Source organism: Globicephala melas, chromosome 9 (assembly GCF_963455315.2).
Source record: "Globicephala melas chromosome 9, mGloMel1.2, whole genome shotgun sequence".
NCBI lineage: Eukaryota > Metazoa > Chordata > Mammalia > Artiodactyla > Delphinidae > Globicephala > Globicephala melas.
Window position 1 is genome coordinate 70,776,591 of NC_083322.1, and position 22,661 is coordinate 70,799,251.

The 22,661-nt window shown below is 37.0% G+C and overlaps 1 protein-coding gene across 1 annotated transcript in view; it reads left to right on the plus strand.

Moving 5' to 3' along the window:
- The window catches only part of HDAC9 (histone deacetylase 9), an 812,002-nt gene that overhangs the window by 504,512 nt on the left and 284,829 nt on the right, over positions 1–22,661 (plus strand). Inside the window, exons 16-17 of the mRNA XM_060304692.2 lie at positions 5,362–5,482; positions 10,404–10,453. Of these exons, the coding sequence (XP_060160675.1) occupies positions 5,362–5,482; positions 10,404–10,453 (171 nt within the window). The remainder of the gene's footprint in view (positions 1–5,361; positions 5,483–10,403; positions 10,454–22,661) is intronic.

Sequence of the window (22,661 nt, forward strand, 5' to 3'; positions counted from 1 at the left end):
AGGATATTTTATTGAGTGTTGTGTATAAGGTAATTTCTCATAGCCATTTTAGGGCTTACCATTTTCACTTACCATTCTAGGGCTAAAAGTAATTTGGTTAAATCTCCTTATGTTTATAGATGAAGAAACAAAGCTCCAGAAAGGTACCTCATAGCAGGCTATGGGCACGTTAAGGACATGTGACAGTCAGAACCCAGAACTCAGGGCTCCTGACTTGCAATTCACTTTCTTTTCATATGACTGACAGAAAGGACGAAGAGCTTGTCGGACTGCCTGCTGGCTTAGCAGCCGCCTTCCTTCTTTCATTCCCCTTTCCTTATAAGAAAGCCTCTGAGGAGAACAGGTTATTAGATGATGAGGGATCTATGGAAGGAGAGAATGCAGTGCGGGGAGGGGATAGAAACTATCTTCTTTGTAACATTTAAAGAAGCAGTTGGTTGTAGCATTTGAAAACGCCGGTTGGTAAGCTTGGGCATGAGCAATGAGACCGGATTTTTTGTGTTTGTTTAAGAGAGGAAAGAGTATCGACAATAATGAATAGGTGTGAACTGATTTGTTAAATATTAAGAATGGGGTTTGTAACAGAGGGTAACTTTGACAGTCATAAGTCATTTATGATTCTTTAGTTTAACTCTGTAAGTCTGCAGCCCTGCAGATCTTTGTAGAAAAAAAAAAAAACGCATCCCTATATTTAGGGACACTGGATGAAATATTTTCAGAAAATGAGATATTTCAGTGGAAATTCTTGCCTAATATGTCACCACTTTGAAAATGATTAAAGAAAATGGGGTCTCCCCCAGCAGAGGCAGGTACTTTGACTTGTCAAATTGAAGTTGGACATTTTCTCTTAGTTTGGAACTGCCACAAAATAAGCCCTTTCATGTCCTCAGTAATACCAAACCAATGCAATCCATCTGTTCTGCTAAATTATTTCTAGTTCCCTAACCAAAGGCACTGCTTTTTCATGCATTTTATCATGATTTTATGCCCTTTATTATATTTTACAAAAGGTTCTGATTCCTCCAGGGCCAATGAGAACTGATTAGGACACTGGCCTCAATCCAGGCTTTGAACAGAGGAGGGGAAGGAATAGAACTATTTCCTTTTTTCCCTGCTCCTTGGCAGAAAAAAATATGAATCTATACCGTGTGTGTGCTCTGTGTGTGGGTAGGCTGCATTTTATCCTGTCACAGTATGACTTTGTAGATCATGTTCAGAACATTCCTTCTATAATCAGGTTGCATTAACAGGCTTTAATTCAGAAAGACTACTTCTTTAGGAAAAAACCACGGTGTGTTGTGATACTCAATGATATGGTCATTTTGAACAACTTTAGCAAACTTCAAACGTGAATGTATACTGTTTGGGGCTCTGATCTAATAAATAAGATCATATTCCTCGGGTGCTTAGCACAGGGTAGGCGCTCAGGGCGCGTGAGTTCCTTTCCTGCTTTCAAGGAAGAAACTACTTGAGTGCAAGTCACAGAGAATGGAAATAGAATAATGAATACCTCCTACATGACAGCGTTTCTTTACTAAGAAATTGAAGGAAGAGCTATAAGGTTTCTTTCTTAGACTTATATTGGCAAGTTACTTAAGACCTATATTTGCATCTCAAGTGAGAAATACCCAGGTGGAGACCCATGCCATCCTTTATAGGCATTGAGTGTCCGAATATACTCAGAATTCTCAAAAATTCTTTTGGTCAAACTCATAGATGACTTTAGCTAGGCATCCTGCAGGCTAAATATCTCTGAGAACGGAAATCAGTATCTCCCTAAATTACAGTTATCAGAGCACTTTATCCTATTTTCTGACTCATTGTGCTCTTGACCTTTGGCTCAAAAGCGCATCATGAGACAAAATTGAAGGAATAAAGGGTACACAGGAAATAGAAAATATGGGAAGGGATTAAACGGAACTATCTATATTTAAGCATAAACACATAACTTAATAAATTACTGATGATGATACCAGAAAATGAAAACTGTTGGAGACCTCAATTTGAGAGGAAAAGTAGAATGTGACAAATTTAAGACATCTGATAATAGTGAGGCAAAACGAACTAATAAGAAAGGAGAGCTGGTGCTGTTTCAGAATTTTTAGTTAGACATCCACGGAGTTCCCACAGCAGTGCCTCTTGGAGGTATAAATCTCAGAGCATGCTTTCGCCAGATCCTTTCTCCAGGTAGAAACATGTTTTCATGTTGAACTGGTTTTCACTGCCCTCTTTCTGTAGAAACATGTACACCCTGTTTGTGGGTCTTGTTCTCCAGCGGCCTTAAACGCAGAAAGTGATCGTCAAGAATTAGTGCTTATATTTAGCGTAAATATTTTTTAAAGAAACATTTTCTATAATAATAAAAAGAGTCATTGTAAAATGCTTCCTGGGAATCAAAAAGAAGTGTGGTGGGGGGAGGTGAAGAAATCAAAGGAAATACTTGTATACTTTGTTACATTTTAGTAGTGAAGGGGAGGTCTTGAGTATACTAAAAAGTGATACTCTTAGAAGAAGTGAAAGCTAAATAGGCTGGGCCAGATGCTCTATCCTTAGTGTTAGTTAACTGGTATTACACAAGGGAATGACTGAGATTCAGCAGGTGTTCTCTTAAGATTTATCAGTTCTTGAGCTACTGTCAATAATTGAATCTTGCTAGCAGATTATTTTTCAAATGTGTGATTGAACATTCAGCCTGAATACTAGTGGGATTGTGGGAGAATGAGAAAGGACTTAGGACAAGCATGGAATGTATGCTATGTAAATATATATGACTAGTTTGTGAAAACATAAAGATATATTTATTACTAATGGTATTTAATGTTACACCAGAGGCAAAAATTCAATGTAGAACTGAAAAATATCTTTATAGAAAAGGAGAAAGGGAAAAAATGATGGCGCTTCATGATAGTAGTCCAAACATGGGTCTGATAGTTAGCTACAGAGCTGGCATTGTTTAAGATAAAGATGTTTCACTGTATCAGCGTATAAGATGGTAGTGGCTATGGATTTCATAGACTCATAGAAGTGAGAGCTGGAAGCCCTGTTATTTCATGGTGTTCACTATTCTGCCAGACCAGGACTGGCTGCCGCAGTCTGGTTTCCAGTGTGCTGCTCATTCTAACATTAGATGACTCAGACCATGGAGTTACTACTACTTATCTTGGGGGATTTTCCTCCAGCTGAAATCTCCCAGTTAAAATGTTTCCCTTTAATAGTGACTTAGAACTTTCTCTTTCTCATTACTTGTCATTCTGCTTCTTTGGTTGTTCTGGTCCTCCATAAATGTCTCCAAATCTAATGTTTACCAGCAAGCCATCTAGGTCAATAACATGTTTGTTTATTGATCAGAGCAATGGTTGACCAGATGGCCATCATAAATTTGCCCTAGTCTTCAGCATTACCTACCTCGTTTAATTTTAACATTCAACGCCTACCTGGGAATAATTTCTCTAAAGCGTATTTTTATTTTTCTGGAAATGTAAATGGGGTGTCAAACAGAGGGAACTTCAGTGCCATCACAAAGAAACTCCATAAGCATTTGTTTATTCAGCACATAATGGCACAGTGTCAAGAAGTTTCTGTTTTACATCACTCCTGTTACCTTCTTCTTACCCCTTGGGTCCCTCACCATTCCTTTCTCACTGTGACATGATGATTTATTTTCAGTGACAAGCACCTCTACCCAGTAAAGCTCTAGGAAGTGTCAGTGTATCGAGGTTCTCCCTGCCTGCCCCCTCAGGGAACCACACAGCAGCAGCCACATCATCTTAAACTAGGGAGATTGAGCATGGAATTGTCTTGGTCCTGAGAGGTGTCATTGTCACCTTATGTTTCCACATCAACTGGTAATTCATGGTCAGGAACATGAAAGGACAGGATTCCCTGAACAGATTCTCTCTGAATTTTACTGTAGTTCTCTGCTAATATATTACTTTACAAGTGTCTTGTTTTGATAGATATTTTAAGTAAAATATTAACACGGTTTGGGTAATTTTAGGAAAGCACAGCAATTTTTAAAATAAGGCTAATTAACTTCATACACCAGCACGTTTATTGGGCTCAGAGATGTGCCAGCTGAGAAATGTGACCAGGAAGAACACTTTGTCCATTGACTGACTGAGATTTAATTTATGTACAGTTTTGTCTGTGTTGAAGGACCATTCTTTGTTAGCTGAAGTGAACGTTTCTGCCTAGCATGGGTGTAAAAATATTGACTGAGTCTATAGAGTGTCTCAAACTGTCTCTGATTAAACAGCAGTTATTGTTTTTGTTTAATTTCCATTCTGTCACAAACTAATGCTTATATAAAATACATTAAAAATGAGATACTACAATAGTGAAATAAAAATTGAAGACATACAAGATTATATTTGATTCAGCAGACATAAAAATACTCTGTCAGATTACTATAAAAGTTTCTAAATATTTATTCTCAGCTTTATGCAGACCTCATCACAGACCATTCATAAACACTTCCTGAACTGTTACTGATCCCAGTGTTACATATTTTGAGTGACATTTGTCTAGACGAACACTGTTGTGAGGTGCACACACATGAAGTGATCAGCATATGGGTAATAATCAAATACATTAAAATGTATTGGTATTTACTTATGTCCTTTAAGAAACAGTAAGGAATTTGTTTCAACAAGTTCTTTGGGTGAGTGTGTAAAGTAAGAGTTGAATTTACTTGTTAGCTAAGCAATAGCTCCTGTTTGTTTTTAAGTTGGTACTTTTACAAAGGAGTTAACTATTAATTATTATTAATTTTTAATTATTATTAACTTTTTTGTTTGATGCTTTACATAATTATTTTATTTCATTTGTTCCTCACAGTAATACTATAAGGTAGATGTTATCTTCTTTTTTTTAATAAATTAATTTTTACTGGAGTATAGTTGCTTTACAATGTGTTCATTTCTACTGTCAGCAAAATGAATCAGCCATACATATACATATATCCCCTCCCTTTTGGACTTCCTTCCCATTCAGGTCACCACAGTGCATTAAGTAGAGTTCCCTGTGCTACACAGTATGTTCTCATTAGTTATCTATTTTATACATAGTATCAATAGTATATATGTGTCAATCCCAATCTTTTTTATAGATTTTTTTTTTATGCCAAAGAAGAATATGCTTAATGTCAATTGCCCACTTAGGCATAAGCAATCCATTGGATCTGAACCTTGCATACACTTACTTTTCAAGTATTATTATGGTACCTCGTTAATGCAAATCCGTGTCACACTCCTACATGATGAAACTCCGACCATTATTAATCATCTTAAATGTGACTTGGGGTCTTATTTTCTCCTAAATGTTGTCAGTGAAGTACTGTAGGTCTCTGCTGTTTTCTTTCAGCGAATTCAAGGTCGAAAAGCCAGCCTGGAGGAAATACAGCTTGTTCATTCTGAACATCACTCGCTGTTGTATGGCACCAACCCCCTGGATGGACAGAAGCTGGACCCCAGGACACTACTAGGTCTGTATGGGCCTCCATTCTACTGAGAACAGCACATTCCAGCACTGTCATTAGTCAGCGCTGCTGTCAGTTCAAAATACTTGGCAAGCAGTGAGACAAAAAATCAGCTTTTCCAACAGCACTGTTCTGTGGAATGAGTCGTTTACAATAGAAGTCAATGTAGATGAAGAAAATCCCGCATTAGAAAAAATGACACTGCAAGTTTCATGATGTTTACTTTTATTTGAATAGCATTTGTTCACTGTGTTTTAGCTGACAGGAATAAATGCACTGTGGAGTTTGCTGGCTTACATTTTTAGACTAAAAAAAATAGTTTTTGTGTTCTTTATGCAAATTTATCTTCACCTTTCACATTTATTTTGTGTCTTTCAGTTCTTTTTTCTATGACCTTAACAGACAAAGGGTATAATACAACTTATTTTAAGTGAAAACTCCTTACTGCTACACCTAGAACACTGTATTTTATAGTAAGATTGCATTTTAAATCTTAATATTATCAGAGTTTAAAATCAAATTTATGTTTCACAGCTTTATATAGACTTTATATGAGCGATAGAAACAACAGATTTTGAAGAAAGTTCATGACAAAACCGTATTTTAACGGAAACAATCTATTAATTACGTTTATTCATAATCTTTTACAATGCAATAACAATACATGACATGGCAATGTATGACAGAAAGATCATGTTTTAAGTTTTTTAACTAAAAAAGGCATTTGAGGACTTTTTCTTGCCCCTTTCTTTCAAATAAACCTATTGTGTCAGTTCCAAATAATTGGACTCTTTCACGCAATTCAGTATTATTTCAAAATGATTTTATGTTAACTGGTCCTAAACAATTCAAAAGCAAGTGTATGACATGTAGTAGGCAGGCATCTTGGAAAGCAATTATAAGGGGAAATTAACAGTTACCAATTATAACGCTAAAAATCTGCCCTTTTAAAACAAGTGACAGGCATCCCTAAATTTATGAAATAAAGGTATATGGTTGAGTGTGTGTGTGCATGTACATGCATGCAAGGTAGGGAGAAATTGACAGAAAAGGGAACACAGAAAAATTACTCAATTTTTAGAAAGCGTATTATGAAAATTTGATGATGAAAATCAATTTGTATAGTAGAATTAAAGTCATATATGGACTTCCCTGGTGACGCAGTGGTTAAGAATCCGCTTGCCAATGCAGGGGACACGGGTTCAAGCCCTGGTCTGGGAAGATACCACATGCCACGGAGCAACTAAGCCCGTGCGCCACAGTTACTGAGCCTGTGCTCTAGAGCCTGTGCTCTGCAACAAGAGAAGCCACCACACTGAGAAGCCCACACACTGCAATGAAGAGTAGCCCCTGCTCGCCACAACTAGAGAAAGCACGCACGCAGCAACAAAGACACAATGCAGCCAATAAATAAATAAAATAAATTTATTAAAAAAATAATAAAATAAATATTCAAATTTCTTTAAAAAAAGAATTAAAGTTATATAGTAACATAAAGGACAGTGAGTCAATCTAAACATATATAATCTGTGTGTTTTTTTCTTCTTTCTGTTGAAGGAATCTATCTCTGCACATGCAGATCTTTACATAAAGTACTTCTTTTGCTGTGGATACTGTCATAAATGTCCTTATTTTAACATGAATTAATAATCCCACCCAGTTTACCAAAATGATGAAGTAAACCAAACAATAACTTTCATGGTCTTCTGTGGTCGAAATACTGATGCATTTTAAAGATTGGAAGCTATGTCCATTTTGATTATTGTTAATTTAGTTAAGAGAAAACAAGTAGAAAACCTTCCCTATTTCTTTTCTTTTCTGTATTTTTTAACTAGCTCTCAAATTATTATTCAACCTAAGCATAGGACTAGGTACTTTGGATTTAGTTAGGATAAATTTACACATAGGTGTTTAGATGTTCCAAGACCACCATTATTCCACATTTTAAGAGAAAGGACATATTTGTAAAAGAAATGAAATTTAAACTCCGGCAACTTTGAACTGTCATACTTATGAAACATGGCAATACCACTTTTTTTTTAATGAAATTTGACACTTTTGAGAAAAACAGATTTTCTCAAAACACACATATCATTTAAAGATTTGATGATTTAGAAATGAATTCTAATACATAATTTAGAACTTGGACAGAAGTCCTTTTCAAATACGTATGCAATGAAAACACCAAGTACCAATTATTTAATTTTTACAGTTTTGATCCAAATGGCCATTTATCTCATTAGTTCTGAATATTTAATGTGAGATAAAATTCATACAATTGATGATTTTAGAATCAACTTTAGATACACATGTGGAGTTCCATAGGCACCTCTCAGGGATCAGTGCAACGATGTCAGCCTTGAGTGCAAGCTACAGGAGTAAAGGTAACCAAGGATGTTGCATTGCTAGGTCTTGATATCGAGCACTAAATTCCTCTTTGATGATGCTTCTGAACTGTATCAGTTTCTCTCATGAATCCAGAAACTTGGCCAATTTTCCTCAATTCAGGGTCTCAGTTAAAAATCCCATTCTTTTAAAAGTTTAATTTTTCATAATTTTTTGTTCTTTGTGAAATTTGAGTTCTTGTGGCTTGTTTTTTGTATCTAAAAGACCAGATTGAAACTGCCTTGTATGAATGTATAGAAATTCATAGCCATCAAGATATTTTCTCTCTCTTTATCCCTTTCTTTTTCTCCCACACATCCTCTTCTTCCTCTGATCCCTCCCAACACAGATGGTGAGGGAGGGGTTGTCGATGCACACACACAGTAAACTGAAATTTATTCAATTCTATGAATTCTCTGAATTTAATTGATACTACTACTTTTGATAGTTATGTTTTGGAGTTAGGAGAAAGGATTTAAACAAAAGTTCATTATGACTGGACCCATCAATCTTCGTATGTTGAAAGACATCTATAGCTTATAAAATAATTAGATTTGAAAATGGGCAGCATTTATCTCTTTAAATACTCTAGACCCTGTAAGGTGACACTTTTCAAACATTCTCTTTAGTCATTTCTGCCAAGAGGTTTTTCCTTAGCATTAATATTCCTGTCATTCTTACTACCAGTTTTCGTTATCTTGTGGCTAGCCAGAGCTCAGTCCATGGGTGAGGCAATATAACATTATTAAAAAATAAATTGAGTCAGTTCAGTGAAATAAACATTTTTTGCATACTACTAAATTTAAATTATCGATTAATTTGGTTGTTTAATATTATTTAAACAGTACTAAGCTAGATTCTCCTCAAGTATTAAATCATTTATTTTCTGTATTCCCTTAGAGTTTAAGAATTTTTTAGATTACTTTAAAAATTACTTCAGTACACTGTAATATTATCTTTAACCTTTTTCACTGACTATGGAATGAAGAGTTCAGACATTAAAATATACATTATTATATATTTTAATTTCACATATGACATATGAATACATCCTTGCAAAATATTCAGTGACACAGAAATATCTTTGTTATGAGGAACAACTTAAGAAAACTTTTTACCTCTCCCCAAGCTATCCATAAATTTTTTTTTTTTTGCGGTACGCAGGCCTCTCACTGTTGTGGCCTCTCCCGTTGCAGAGCACAGGCTCAGTGGCCATGGCTTACGGGCCTAGCTGCTCCACGGCATGTGGGATCTTCCCGGACCAGGGCACGAACCTGTGTCCCCTGCATCGGCAGGCGGCCTCTCAACCACTGTGCCACCAGGGAAGCCCCCATAAAATTTTTTATGTATCTTTTACTGAAGTCAGTATTCCAGTTTTAATATTTTTTCATGATTTGTTTATTTTTTTTGTTGACTTTTCATCTTTTTTTCGTGAGGCTCCTTATATATAACGAGATATCTTATTTTTTCATTTGCACTTACATTTTTCTTTATCATTTTCCATCTGTTAGCAATTGCATGTGAAAACTCATACAATTTATTGTTTTCAAAATAAACTTTCTTCTGTGACAGTAAAATCTATTTAGACTTTTACTGACATGATGTGAATTCCATCACAAACCTGTTTTCAATTTTCATTATTTATTTCATTGATCATCAATAGAACAAATGAATTAGGATAAGTGAAATGGAGGTTTGTACCTGGTTCTACCACGAATCTCCTGAGTGACCCATATGAGTCACTTCAGAGCTGTTTAACTGTGATATAGAAATGCCCACTGCCGTTCCTTTAATTACTTTGCAAGACAGATTTTAGTCTTGGAGGTTTAGGAGTAGTAATTTTTTGTTTTCTCTATACATGTAGTAGATAATGTAGAAAATCAAAGTGCAGGTAAACAAAAATGATTAAAAATTCCATAAAATCTCAATTCCAAAAGATAGTCACAAGTAAGATTTTGGCATTTACTTTAAAGATACATTTATATGTATATTATATAGATCCCCAAAAGGTTATCCTATTTATAGTGATTTGTGACTTATTTGTTTAAAAAATTGTGAATGTTGGAGAGGTTTATAGTATACTTGGTCTTAGCTATATCTGAAGTAGAACTTAAAGATAGGTCTGTATACCTAAATAAATGCTTTAATATTTGGAGCATGTAAAAAATGACAGTGTATTTCATAAACTTTGCGGCTCAAAACATTACACTGGAAGGATACACGTAATGAACAGCTGAGTTATTTATGATAAGTTATAAACAAAAAAGGTATTGTGATAAACATCCTGTAGGGCAGTTGAAAAAAATCTTGAGACTCAACTTTCATAAGTATGTGTTTGTTCATGTGGAGTAAAAGGCTCTACATGTAATAATATATGTATTAATTTGCTTTGAGTTCTTAACTATCTAAAATTTGATCAGTTTCCTTCTGACTCAAATGATAAATACGATGTGACATATTATGTGTTAATAAACACCAAAAATTTTAAAAACTATAATTATATTCCAATTTATATATTTTTTCATGTCTTCTTACTGTGTAGGTGACTCTTCTCAAAAGTTTTTTTCTTCATTACCTTGTGGTGGACTTGGGGTAAGTATGAGTTTGTTTACTGCTTTTTAAAAAAAATTTTTTATTGGAGTATAGTTGATTTATAATGTTGTGATAGTTTCATGTGTACAGTAAAGTAAATCAGTTATACATATATCCACTCGTTTTTAGATTCTTTTCCCATATAGGTCATTACAGAGTACTGAGTAGTGTCCCCTCTGCTATACAGTAGGTCCTTATTAGTTATCTATTTTATATATAGTAGTGTGTATATGTCAATCCTAGTCACTCAAATTATCCCCACCCCCTTTTCCCCCTGGTAACTGTAACTTTGTTTTCTACACCTGTGACTCTGTTCTGTAAATAAGTTCATTTGTACCATTTTTTCTTTAGATTGTACATACAGGCGATATCATATGGTATTTGTCTTTCTCTGTCTGACATACTTCGCTCAGTATGACAATCTCTGGGTCCATCCATGTGGCTGCAAATGGCATTATTTCATTCTTTTTTATGGCTGAGTAATATTCCATTGTATATATGTACCACACCTTCTTTATCCATTCGTCTGTCGATGGGCATTTAGGGTGCCTCCATGTCCTGGCTATTGTAAATAACACTGCAGTGAACACTGGGGTGCATGTATCTTTTCGAATAATGGTGTTCTCCAGATAAATGCCCAGGGATGGGATTGCTGGATCATATGGTAGTCATATGTTTAGTGTTTTAAGGAACCACCATACTGTTCTCCATAATGGTTGTACCGATTTACATTCTCACCAACAGTGTAGGAGGGTTCCCTTTTCTCCACACCCTCTCCAGCATTTATTGTTTGTAGATTTTTTGATCATGGCCATTCTGACTGGTGTGAGGTGATACCTCATTGTAGTTTTGAGTGCTTTTTGACCATCTGTATGTCTTCTTTGGATAAATGTCTATTTAGATATTCTGCCAATTTTTCCATTGAGTTGTTTATTTTTTTGATATTGAGCTGCATGAGCTGTTTGTATATTTTGGAGATGAATCCCTTGTTGGTTGCTTCATTTGCAAATATTTTCTCCCATTCTGTCATTTGTCTTTTTGTTTTGTTTATGGTTTCCTTTGCTGTGCAAAAGCTTTGAAGTTTCATTAGGTCCCATTTGTTTATTTTTGTTTGTATTTTTATTACTCTAGGAGGTGGATCCAAAAAGATCTTGCTGCTATTTATGTGAAAGAGTGTTCTGCCTGTTTTTCTCTAAGAGTTTTATAGTATCTGGTCTTACATTTAGGTCTTTAATCCACTTTGAGTTTACTGCTGTGTATGGTATTAGGGAGTGTTCTAATTTCATTCATTTACATGTAGCTGTCCAGTTTTCCCAGCACCACTTATTGAAGAGTCTGTCTTTTCTTCATTGTATATTCTTGCCTCCTTTGTCATAGATTAGGTGACCACAGGTGCGTGGGTTTATCTCTGGACTTTCTATCCTGTTCCATTGATCTATATTTGTTTTTGTGCCAGTACCATACTGTTTTGATGACTGTAGCTTTGTAGTATAATCTGAAGTCAGGCAGCCTGATTCCTCCAGCTCTGTTTTTCTTTCTCAAGATTGCTTTGGCTATTCATGGTCTTTTGTGTTTCCATACAAGTTGTGAAGTTTTTTCTTCTAATTCTGTGAAAAATGCCATTGATAATTTGATAAGGATTACATTTAACCTGTAGATTGTTTGGGGCAGTATAGTCATTTTGACAATATTGATTCTTCCAATCCAAGAACATGGTATATCTCTCCATCAGTTTGTGTCATCTCCAGTTTCTTTCATCAGCATCTTATGGTTTTCTGAGTACAGGTCTTTTGCTTCCTTAGGTAGGTTTATTCCTAGGTATTTTATTCTTTTTGATGTGATGGTAAATGGAATTGTTTCTGTTTACTGCTTTTAAATAACATAAAATTCCAAAAATATATCCTTTGATTTATCTGGTCATTTGTGTTTAAGGCTGTTCCTCAGTAAAAGTTATGCTGGACTTCAGGTTATTATGGCTACATAATTTGTAGGGCTCAGTGCCAAATGAAAATAGAGATCCCTTTGTTCAGAAATTATTAAGAATTTCAAGATGGCAAAAATACCAAAGTAATCCAAACTTGGGGCCCCTGCTAAATACAGGTTCCTGTGTGAAGCCACTTTGCTAGACTTTTATATTGCTAGAGAAAAGGTAATATGAGAGGGTTTATAACGTAGTTTCATAGCAGAATTCAGTTTTCAGTAGAGTCATACTGAGTATGCATATGCATTATATTCCTGGTGAAAATGGCATAAACTTCACAAAGCACTTTGCATTGTGGAACATTTTGTTTGTGAACCTCCTGAGGCCATTTTTGTCTTCAATAATTAACAAAGCCTTTTTAACCCAGGATATTTATACCATATTTCAAGGACAAATTTGTTCAAATCCAACAATGTATGAAGAAAAATGTCTGCATTTTTGTGGATGATTAGAACATACCCTATAACCTGCAATCTATTTAAAGTTAACCCTTACCAGTAACAAGCCATCATCCTGTAGAACTGAGTGCTAACTCATGTTAGGACAGAGTAATTCTAGATCAGGTTTCCAAGGACTAAGGAATTTAAGTCAGTTAAGTTTCTTAGATATTGAAGGAAAGAACACAACTAGTCCTGAGTACGTTTTAGGTGATATTTTGCTATAACTAAATTTTATACAGGGAAATCCCATACATTTTCAGCTAATTCTGTCATTTTAGTGATGCTAGATTTTGCAAGGATAATCTTTCTATTCCTTCACCTGTGACTCTGCCTTCTAGAAATAAAAATGGCAACTACAACCAATATCCATTTGGACTTTACAGTTTACCAACATGCACCTGAGGTTTGTAATAACGTTATAACGTAGTCGTAATTATTAACACCATTTTGCCGATGAGAACCTGAAGGCTCAGAGAAGTGAGGTTATTTTGCTGAAGTTACTTAGGAAAGGCTGAAAGGCTGAAGGTATGAAGTTGACGTGCACGTCCATGTGGAGGAGTTCCAAAAGAGCATTTTAGGTCCTTCCAACGCTCTCATCTTCAACAGACCAGCCGCAGCCCCTGGAGCCTAGCAGTGCATCTGTGTGGCTAACGTAGTGTGGTCCCCTTGATGGCAGCTCACCAGTGAGCTTTGCTTTTTGACTCCTAGGACAGGACAGTCACCATCCCACATTAATCCATGCTCATTTTTTGCAAACCTCCGGTGAAGCCAGGAGCTTACAGAGTCATTCTAGAAAGCAGAGAATTTACTGACTTTTAAAATGGGTTTCATTGGTTTTTGCACTTATTTTCTGACATCCCAAGTGGCCATTTTTAGAGAATGGCTGATTACCTACAAATGAGGCAAAGAATGAAGCAAAGTTAATGACTGCTTAGTGGGGATGGTAATGGGGAGGAAATCAAAGCTGTGAAAAGAGTGGTGATCATCAAACTCCCACTCACTTAACAAGTACATTTAATTCATGATCCAGAGTTGAAATGAGGACAGTTCACTAGGACCCACTTCCCAAGTCTGACCTCTGCTGTGCCTATGACTCACTATGCCTTGAACGTAAAATACATGTACTCAACTGTGCTAAACACATACCAAGTAAACTTCCTATTCTTTAGCAAGAACTGCTCTAGTAAACTCTTAGAAGTACCCAAGGAATGAATAGTGGCTGCTGCTTCTGGCACAGTGGGTGTCATAGAATAACACCTAATCAGTATGGTGGCAGCAAAGGTGGTGGATAAATCTGGCTTGCACAAGCAGAAGCAGGTAGAGTAAGATTGGATTAGTTTGACTCCATCACTGCTGGAAAGTGCTGGAGAGAGGCATCTCTGTTTTTCAAATTGGCCTATAGGTCTCCTGGTGGTGTTTATGTAGGTCTAGGTGAGTGTGTATGTGTTGTGTTGTGTATACCTACGCTTGTTGATGCTCTAGAGAACTAGCTTGATTCAGTGTTTTGGGGTTTTTTTAGGAATCAGATTGTGTTCTTAGACATTCAGGAACCATCTTGACTCCTAAGATCTTTGGTTTTGATATAAGTCCTAAGAGAAACTCTGGGTCCTGTGGATTTGTATCCATCTAAATTTTTACCTCCAGGACAGTCCAAGACATATTACATATACAAAAGATACCCAGTATGAACATGGAGTGGCCCAGCTTGGCAACATGGGGGCACACCAGCAAGCTTGGAAACCACTAAAATCACTTTTGTCTTAAGGCATTTCTTCCGGTTCATATTATCTAAGATGAACCCATTGGTTTAAATTCCAAAACACTTAATGCTCCCCAGTTGTTGGGATAAACCCCAGTTGCCTAGAATATATACCTTCCTACCAGATGGGTTTAATTTATACCTACTGAATGCTGATGGATTAATTGGCTTTTGAGGGGTCTGCCTGGGACATGATGAAATTAAAAAAATCTCTACCTCTTATTAGCTTTTCCTGTAAAATTGCAGGTGATAATTTGGTCAAGTAGCTCAATGGGTGAACGGTAATAAGTTGCTTTAAAGTGTGCTCTCCAGAATTGCATTTTGGACAACAATCTCAAGGTTTCCAAATTCCTTTGTGTTTGGTTCTCATTTTGTTTCGTTACTATGGCATGACTCATTTCTGATTACTGTGTGATTGCACTGCAAGAAAATGCACCAACTGAAGAGAGCATTTTACCAAATCCCGGGCCTTGGTAGTCATATAGTGAAACAGATAATTAAGGGACTCTGGAAACAAAAGCCAGTGCCGGACCACTTTAGTTCTCACTCCTCAGGGTATATCACTAAAAATAGTGATCATTTTCCTGGCCATCTGACCTGCTGCTGTGTGAAGAAATCTTGAAGTCATTTCTCAGCCTTATTTTTCCCTCTTCACTTGATAGGCCACAAAAAAACCCACAAAAGCAAGGACGAGCAGGCTTTTATGATAATGTCGTCATCAGCTCCCAGCTTCAAACGCTTCTGCGGCTTTTGAGTTGTCATTTATAACTTGGAACTGAATCGACCCATAATTCCCCTGATACACTTAGAGAAATTGATAACAGACTCTGCACTTCTTTTATGGCTCGGAGGAGGCAACTCCAATCACATCACTATTGGCAGGCAATATTATTTTTTGACATGGTTGTAAAAGTATAAAGGGGCTTATGGCATTTGTTTAGATGAGGAATGGGCTCTCAAGCTGTGCTGGGGTTTACAGGACCAGATTAGTGAGAAGCAAAGGGAATATGATGTTTGCAAACAGGATATGATTTTATATATAAGTTTGGGTTTCATGCTCTGTTCCCTGGGGAAAGCCGTGCAGACAGCAGAGAATTCCACTTTTATCCTACAACAGACAAGCTCCTAGTGCCAAAAGGCAGAAAAATAAACGTGGTCAATGGGCAGTGTCAGACCCTTGATTGGAGGAGGAGCTGTGGAAGAGGCAGAACAATTCCCTGGGAGGAATGAGGAATTGCAGAGCATGGGCATAATCTGGGCCTGCCTAACTGGTCAAAGATGTGCCAAAAATGAGGCTCTGGGAGGTTTAATCAAGGCACCTTCTCCAGCAGCAGCTCAATCAGTCCGTGAACATGACACTGGCTTTTTATTACAAACTTTTACTCTGTCCATATTCTCTTTGATTATACCTAGATCTGGCACCGTGTGAGGCTTATGGATGTCATTTTTTTGTGATTTTTTGGGAGGGGGGAAATAGAGAGAAGGATTAGGTGATTGTGTGGAGGTAATTTGAGGCTCATTTCAATTGCTCAGAGGTTTTCAGGAGACATTTTAGTTATATACTAACTATAATCCCTATAGAGGAGGCAGGTTTGGATGAAATGTGTCAAATTTTCTTGAATTTCGTCAAATTAAAAATGTACGCTCTCCCCTCTGATGTATGAAATGTACATATATATAAATATTATATATATATATATACACACACACATGTTTTCAGAAGCAAATTCTATTCTTTCACTACATTTATAACTTCATATTATTTTCCCATTTATTATATAGCACATTGGTCCTCCACATTCATTCCCCCAATGACAATTAAAAAAAGTTCCAGTGGCAAGCCTTTCAAAGACAGCTTTCTGTATTATATTATCATATATTATATTATCAAGGAATGATAATGTATTATAATATCAAGGAATGATTTATTTTATGACCAAATCTATGGACATATGGTTAAGTTCAACATAACAGAAAGGTTTGGTTAATACATTTTTCTGCTGTTTGCAGTGGTCTTCTTCGAAACAAAAAAATCAGTATTTTAGGAGGCATAACATGTGCCATCATAAGAGGGGTGAAGGGCAGGAAAAAATAAGATAAGGCTCGTTGCCAGTGATTAGACAAGGAGCAGGAAGGCAAAGACTAATGAGACAAGACTACTTTTCCCATTGCTCCTAGCCTTTTCAGTGGGCTGATCTGGATAAACGTTATGCTGTGGGAGCACAGAGGAGGGAGCTTCCAGAACAGAAAAGAAAGAAGAGGGGTGTGGAGGTTAACTCCAGCAGTTGTAAGCTGAATATTCCAGAACAATTAGGAATGAACTTGTGTGTGTGTGTGTGTGTGTGTGTGTTCGGGGTGGGTTACAACTGTGGAGTAGCGGGGAGGCATCCAGGCATTAACTGTTTAGGCTCTCATAACACACCGTATTTTTGACAAACGGACTAAGCAGTTGTCGATTAGTAGAAAATTTTTTTCCTCAGATAAAAACAGAACCAAAACCTAATGCTTATGCCAAAATTTGGATATTCCTGAAATTTTGATAATGACTCAGGAACCCCTTCCTCTTATCTTAAGGATATGCATCATGTGTTATTCCCACCCAGTTATCCCAAGCGAGCACAATGCCTTTTGTTACATCTGCAGAAAGAGGAGGGAATGGCATCTGTTTCTCACATGCAGTAATCAGGATAATGTTGATTTCTCTCATATTAATGGTCAGCTCAAACCTGGCTTGCAATCAGTGTTTCATTTCCTCCACTGCTGCTATCAAAGACGCATCACAATCCTCTTCCCTCCAGCACAATAAGAGGATCCACCCTGATTTGGAATCTCTGTTTTCCTCATCTCCCTTTCTAATTGTATTTGGATTTTCATTAGTTTTAAACTTGATGCAAATGATACTAGCGGGAACACCCCAGGGCACCTGGAAAAAGTAAAACAGATAAGCGGCCTTAATGAAATTGTTTTGAGAATTTTGTTTCATGCTGTGGATTCCACAAAAAGATCATGTTGCCCCAGACTTGGAAAATATAGTACAAAATATTATGCAAGCCAGGAAATTCTTTCTAAATAACAAAGGAAGTTTCCAGTATTGCATAAATTATGCTAATTGTGTATACTCAATGATAGTTGCAGGGAAATAGACAACATTCCCCACAGAGATAGACATACATACATTACTCTGTGTTTACTGCGAACTGTAAAATTTTATAGAATCTTTAAATGCATGATGTCCATTGCAGGGAAGAGGAAAATTAGAAATGAAAACCTTAACTTCCTCCTTAATTCACTTAACTGTAGCATGCCATCAGTGATTAAATTCTTTCGATTGCTTTGACATTATGGCTAAACACAACAGGATGCATTTTGGGGTTTTTTTTATGGGTTTTTCTTAATTTTTCTTTTTTTTTTTAAGATTTAATTTAATTTTTTTTTTTTTTTGGCTGAGTTGGGTCTTCGTTGCTGCGCGCGGGCTTTCTCTAGTTGCGAAGAGTGGGGGCTACTCTTCGTTGCGGTGCGTGGGCTTCTCATTGCGGTGGCTTCTCTTGTTGCGGAGCACGGGTTCTAGGCACGCGGGCCTCAGTAGTTGTGGCACGCGGGCTCAGTAATCGTGGCATGTGGGCTCTAGAGCGCAGGCTCAGTAGTTGTGGTGCACGGGCTTGATTGCTCCGCGGCATGTGGGATCTTCCCGCAGCAGGGATCGAACCCGTGTCCCCTGCATTGGCAGGTGGATTCTTATCCACTGCACCACCAGGGAAGTCCCGACAACAGCATGCATTTTGAAATTTCATTTTCATTTTCTTATTTAAAGTAAAAATGAATATAAAAAACTATTAAAATTCTTCTGTTGTCAAAATGAGATAGCTTAGAAATGCTATCATCAAAGCTTTACACATGTGTTTTTTACACTTGGGGCTACAACACCTGTAAAAAAGACATACGCAACTGTGTCAACCAAAGTAGTGTCAGTAGTAGGGAAGAAGAAAACATATTCATTTCTGGAATTCCTTTTTCTGTCATTTTACTCTGTTCATTTTCTTTACTGGCCTATGGTTCTTGATTATAAACATTCAGACAAGAAAAATTGCACCTTAAAGTCTGCAGTTGCTGAAGGTAAATGGATTTGATGAACTTCAGGCTTCTACCTAACTCAGGAAATCTATGATTCTATGAAACAAAAATTCAGAAATTAAAACATACTAGAATAAATTTGAATATACATCACTGATTGTCACTTCTGATTATCAAGAAAACATAAAACCTTAGTTCCAACAAAAATTTAGAGTTGACAAAGGAAATGAGACTACCTAGGAAAAAGGAATCTTTGGGACAGCTTCTGTGCTGTGCAGCCTGAAATGCAGATAAATCCAGGCTCACCTCAGACTTTCATTTTGATGTGAAAAAACTACACTTATATTTTCCCCTTGTCACATTTCTACCCTGGATAATTTCGGGTCCAGATATATATTCATCCTGTAACTAATATCTAATACATAGTATTGATATATCATTACTGGATTTGTCTTTGCCAAGTATTTTGGCAGAAAGTTTAATAAAGTATAACTATTATGAGTCTCAAACAATACACATAGTTTTTCTTACAAAATCCAAAACTAAAATAAATTAGTTTACTGAATGCTTGAGCCATAGTAGGCAGTTCACAGCAGAGTTCCTAGGACTGAATCGTTCCAAACCCCCAAGTAGAAGCCATAGCTCCCAACTCCTAGGCCAGCAGCATCATTATCACTGGATCGTGTTTTATTTTTAAATATAAAATAATAAGTAAAATAAAGGACTTGAAATACAGAGTGATGACGCACCTTAGCAATGAAGCATATACATTAATTCATTGTTTTTATTGAGGCTAATAAGACTATTGAAGGGCTAATACATTTGAGAATGATATGCATCCCAAACCATTTGGTTTATTTATGCTTTTATCATATTCTAAATAATATGATTTGTATGGTCTCTAATATGTACTGTGGATACATTGTTATCCTTTATAACAATCTTTAAAGACTTCTCAAAGTGATTCTATACCATTCCGAAGTGTAATCTTTCAGTCCCAGGAGCCTTAGTACTAACTGTGTAACTGAGGCTTTGTAGTCTACAGAAAAGGAAACTGAGGCTCAGAGAGGAGAGTAACTTGTTCAAGTCTCATAGTTAGTAGGTGGTGAAGTATGATAGAAGTCTCCTGATTCCCAAGCTCTTAACCACAGTTCTGTGCACACACAACTCACCATAATTTCAACCTCACATGATTGTCAGCACTCCTTTCCCAAATGAGAATAACCCTAACCATAAGAAAAGCAAAATTGTTCCTTTTGCCAAGAAACATTCTCTTTTTAATTGAAATTCCTATAAAGTATTAAGTCCATGAACTCAGACATCATTAATTTGAGGTAAAAAATTATGTAGCTGTGTACAGCATTTCAACTCTAACTGGACCACTGAAGAATCTCTGGCCTTGGAGGAAACCACTGTGGAGTGGGTTAGAGAGAATCTCATTTCACACACCGACTGAGTCAGAGGTAATTTTATTAAGTTGCTTTTGGTAGGAATGGGGCTCTAACATGCATTGTTTAGTGAATAAAAGGATCAGCTTATTATGAAATACCCTTTACACAGTATGTGCATCAGATTAAATAAAGAAGCAGTAGGAAAATACTAACATGATATTACTTGGCTGTAGCTCTAACTCAGTCTTGGTAGGACTGATCAGCAGGTCACTGAAATTGTGAATAGCAACAATGGGAACTCTCACGTTCCTTCACTGACCACATAACCCACAGGAATCCATATATTATTTGTCAAATCCTTTAGTCCACCAGTATCTTAACTAAAGATCCTGAGTCTCAAGATGTAGCACTTTGCCACAACAAACATGTTACTTCAATTATTCTTGTTTTTGGCACGCAAATAGCAAAGGGATATTTTTCTGAAGATGAAGAGTGACTAAAAATTGCACATGTAAGGTCAGTAGAGCTGCCAGAAAGCAGTCGATCATACTGGGAGGGGGTTTGTAGTAGAGCATTAACGTACATGGCCTGCCCCTTGTCTCCTCCAGCTGCTGCATTAATAGTTCACGCCTTCTTTCCATATGGAATGTTGGTCACAGTGTTCATTCATCATATCCATGGTTTTCCTTGGAATCTGAAGGTCCTCCCTGTAGTTGCTCTGTTTCTTTTTCATCTCACCATGACTAAAGAAGCTAAGGTGTGGGCATTATAACCTACAAGTGATCCCAAGGGAACGGGCTGTCATTCATGTGTTCCTCTCAGTGTTGAACAAAAGAGAGAAAGCATGTGGTTTCACCCACCCATTGTCATCATAAATCCATCCCAGCTCCATTTCAAAGGTCTCATGGTTTCAGCAGAACATCTAACATGAAATGAATACATACATTCGAAGAGCTGGCATGTTGTATCACATGAGAGAGGGGAGAACACCCATTGTTACAGGCTGCAGAGCCAAATGAAGAAGAATCCAATAAAGAATACCATAGCTCCTCAGCCCAGAAGTAGGTCTCTCATCATTATACTACGGAGGAGAAAAGTGATGATAACCCAGAGTTATAGTGGCCTCTCAAGAGGTTCTGAAGTGTTGCTACCTAGATGACTGCAGAACTATCCCTGAGAGGTTTTATGATTTTAGGGGATATGTCCTTCTGCCCAGCCCTGGAGTCAGAGAAACCAGCGATGCAAAGTCTCTGTTAATAATTATTTCAGTCATGTGAGTCTCAGTTTCTTCATCTGTATAATAGGGATAATGAAGCCTCTCTCATTGTGTTATTGTGAAGATCAAATGTAATGATGTAAGTTATCAGTGACAGCTGTGTCTATAGAATGGCCACTTCCCCACTTTGACGCGTGGCCCGAATTTTTTCTCCTTTTGCAGAGAATAAATAGGCTGCTGTCTCAAGGGTGTGATTTAAAAGCTTCAAAGCTCTGAAACCCTGGGGTCTCATAGGATGCACCTACCCAACTGATGTCCTACCATTAGAATCCTGGCACTGTAAGGAGACTAATAAGGAGGGGGAGGCCATTGTTTTTAGAAGCCCCTATGATGAAGCACATGGACAAAGAACCTTGATTTAGGAATTGGAATATTTGGATTCAAATCTCCACACTGTCAAAACTTGAAAAGTGTTTCTCTGACTGTGAAGTGTAGAATCTGATTCAACAGTACTGGATGGGGCCTGAGGTTCTGCATTTTTAACAAACACCCATGTGATGTCAATGCTGCTGACCCATGGACCACAGTTTGAGTGACAAGATCCTATATGACCGTGAATGGACAAATCATTTAATTTTTCTGTGCTTCAGTTTCTTTACTTCTTTTAAGTAGAGGTGATTAATGAAATGTGCTTCATCTTTCTCCTTAGGGACAAATGTGACATGCTTGGGGATCTGGTTGACTAAGACTTAGATGAGCAGTCTGTCTCCTTTGGGCAAATAGTTACAGGGCAAGGAAGTTTCTATGAGGGGCAGGGGTGAACCATGACGGCAGAGGTCCAGGGTGCTAGAGGAAACTCCAGGTGATGCTGGATGCCATGCCAGGGAAAGGAGGCACCTGATTCTGGCAAATGAAAGCTTCAGGTCTAGGTGTGACACTGACTGAGGAAAACAGAATGGTTCTTCACTCAGTTGTGTATGTAATACAAGAGCTAAATGGAAGAGGGATTTTTATGTCACGTTTTATCTTTATTTAGCCACAGGATAACACTGTCAAGAAATATATCACTATGGAATGAATTTGTTTTCATTCATTAATTTATTCCCTTTACAAAAATTTATTAATCATCTATTATGTGTCAGACCCCGAAGATACAGACACCCGTAGCCCTGCACTCACGGCACTTAAAACTAGCTTTCATGGTATATCGTTAAGAAGAGATCTACAGAACAAACAATAAAGAATCTCTCTTATTTTTTAAACAGTTTTATTGGAGTATAATTGCTTTACAATGGTGTGTTAGTTTCTGCTTTATAACAAAGTGAATCAGTTATACATATACATATATCC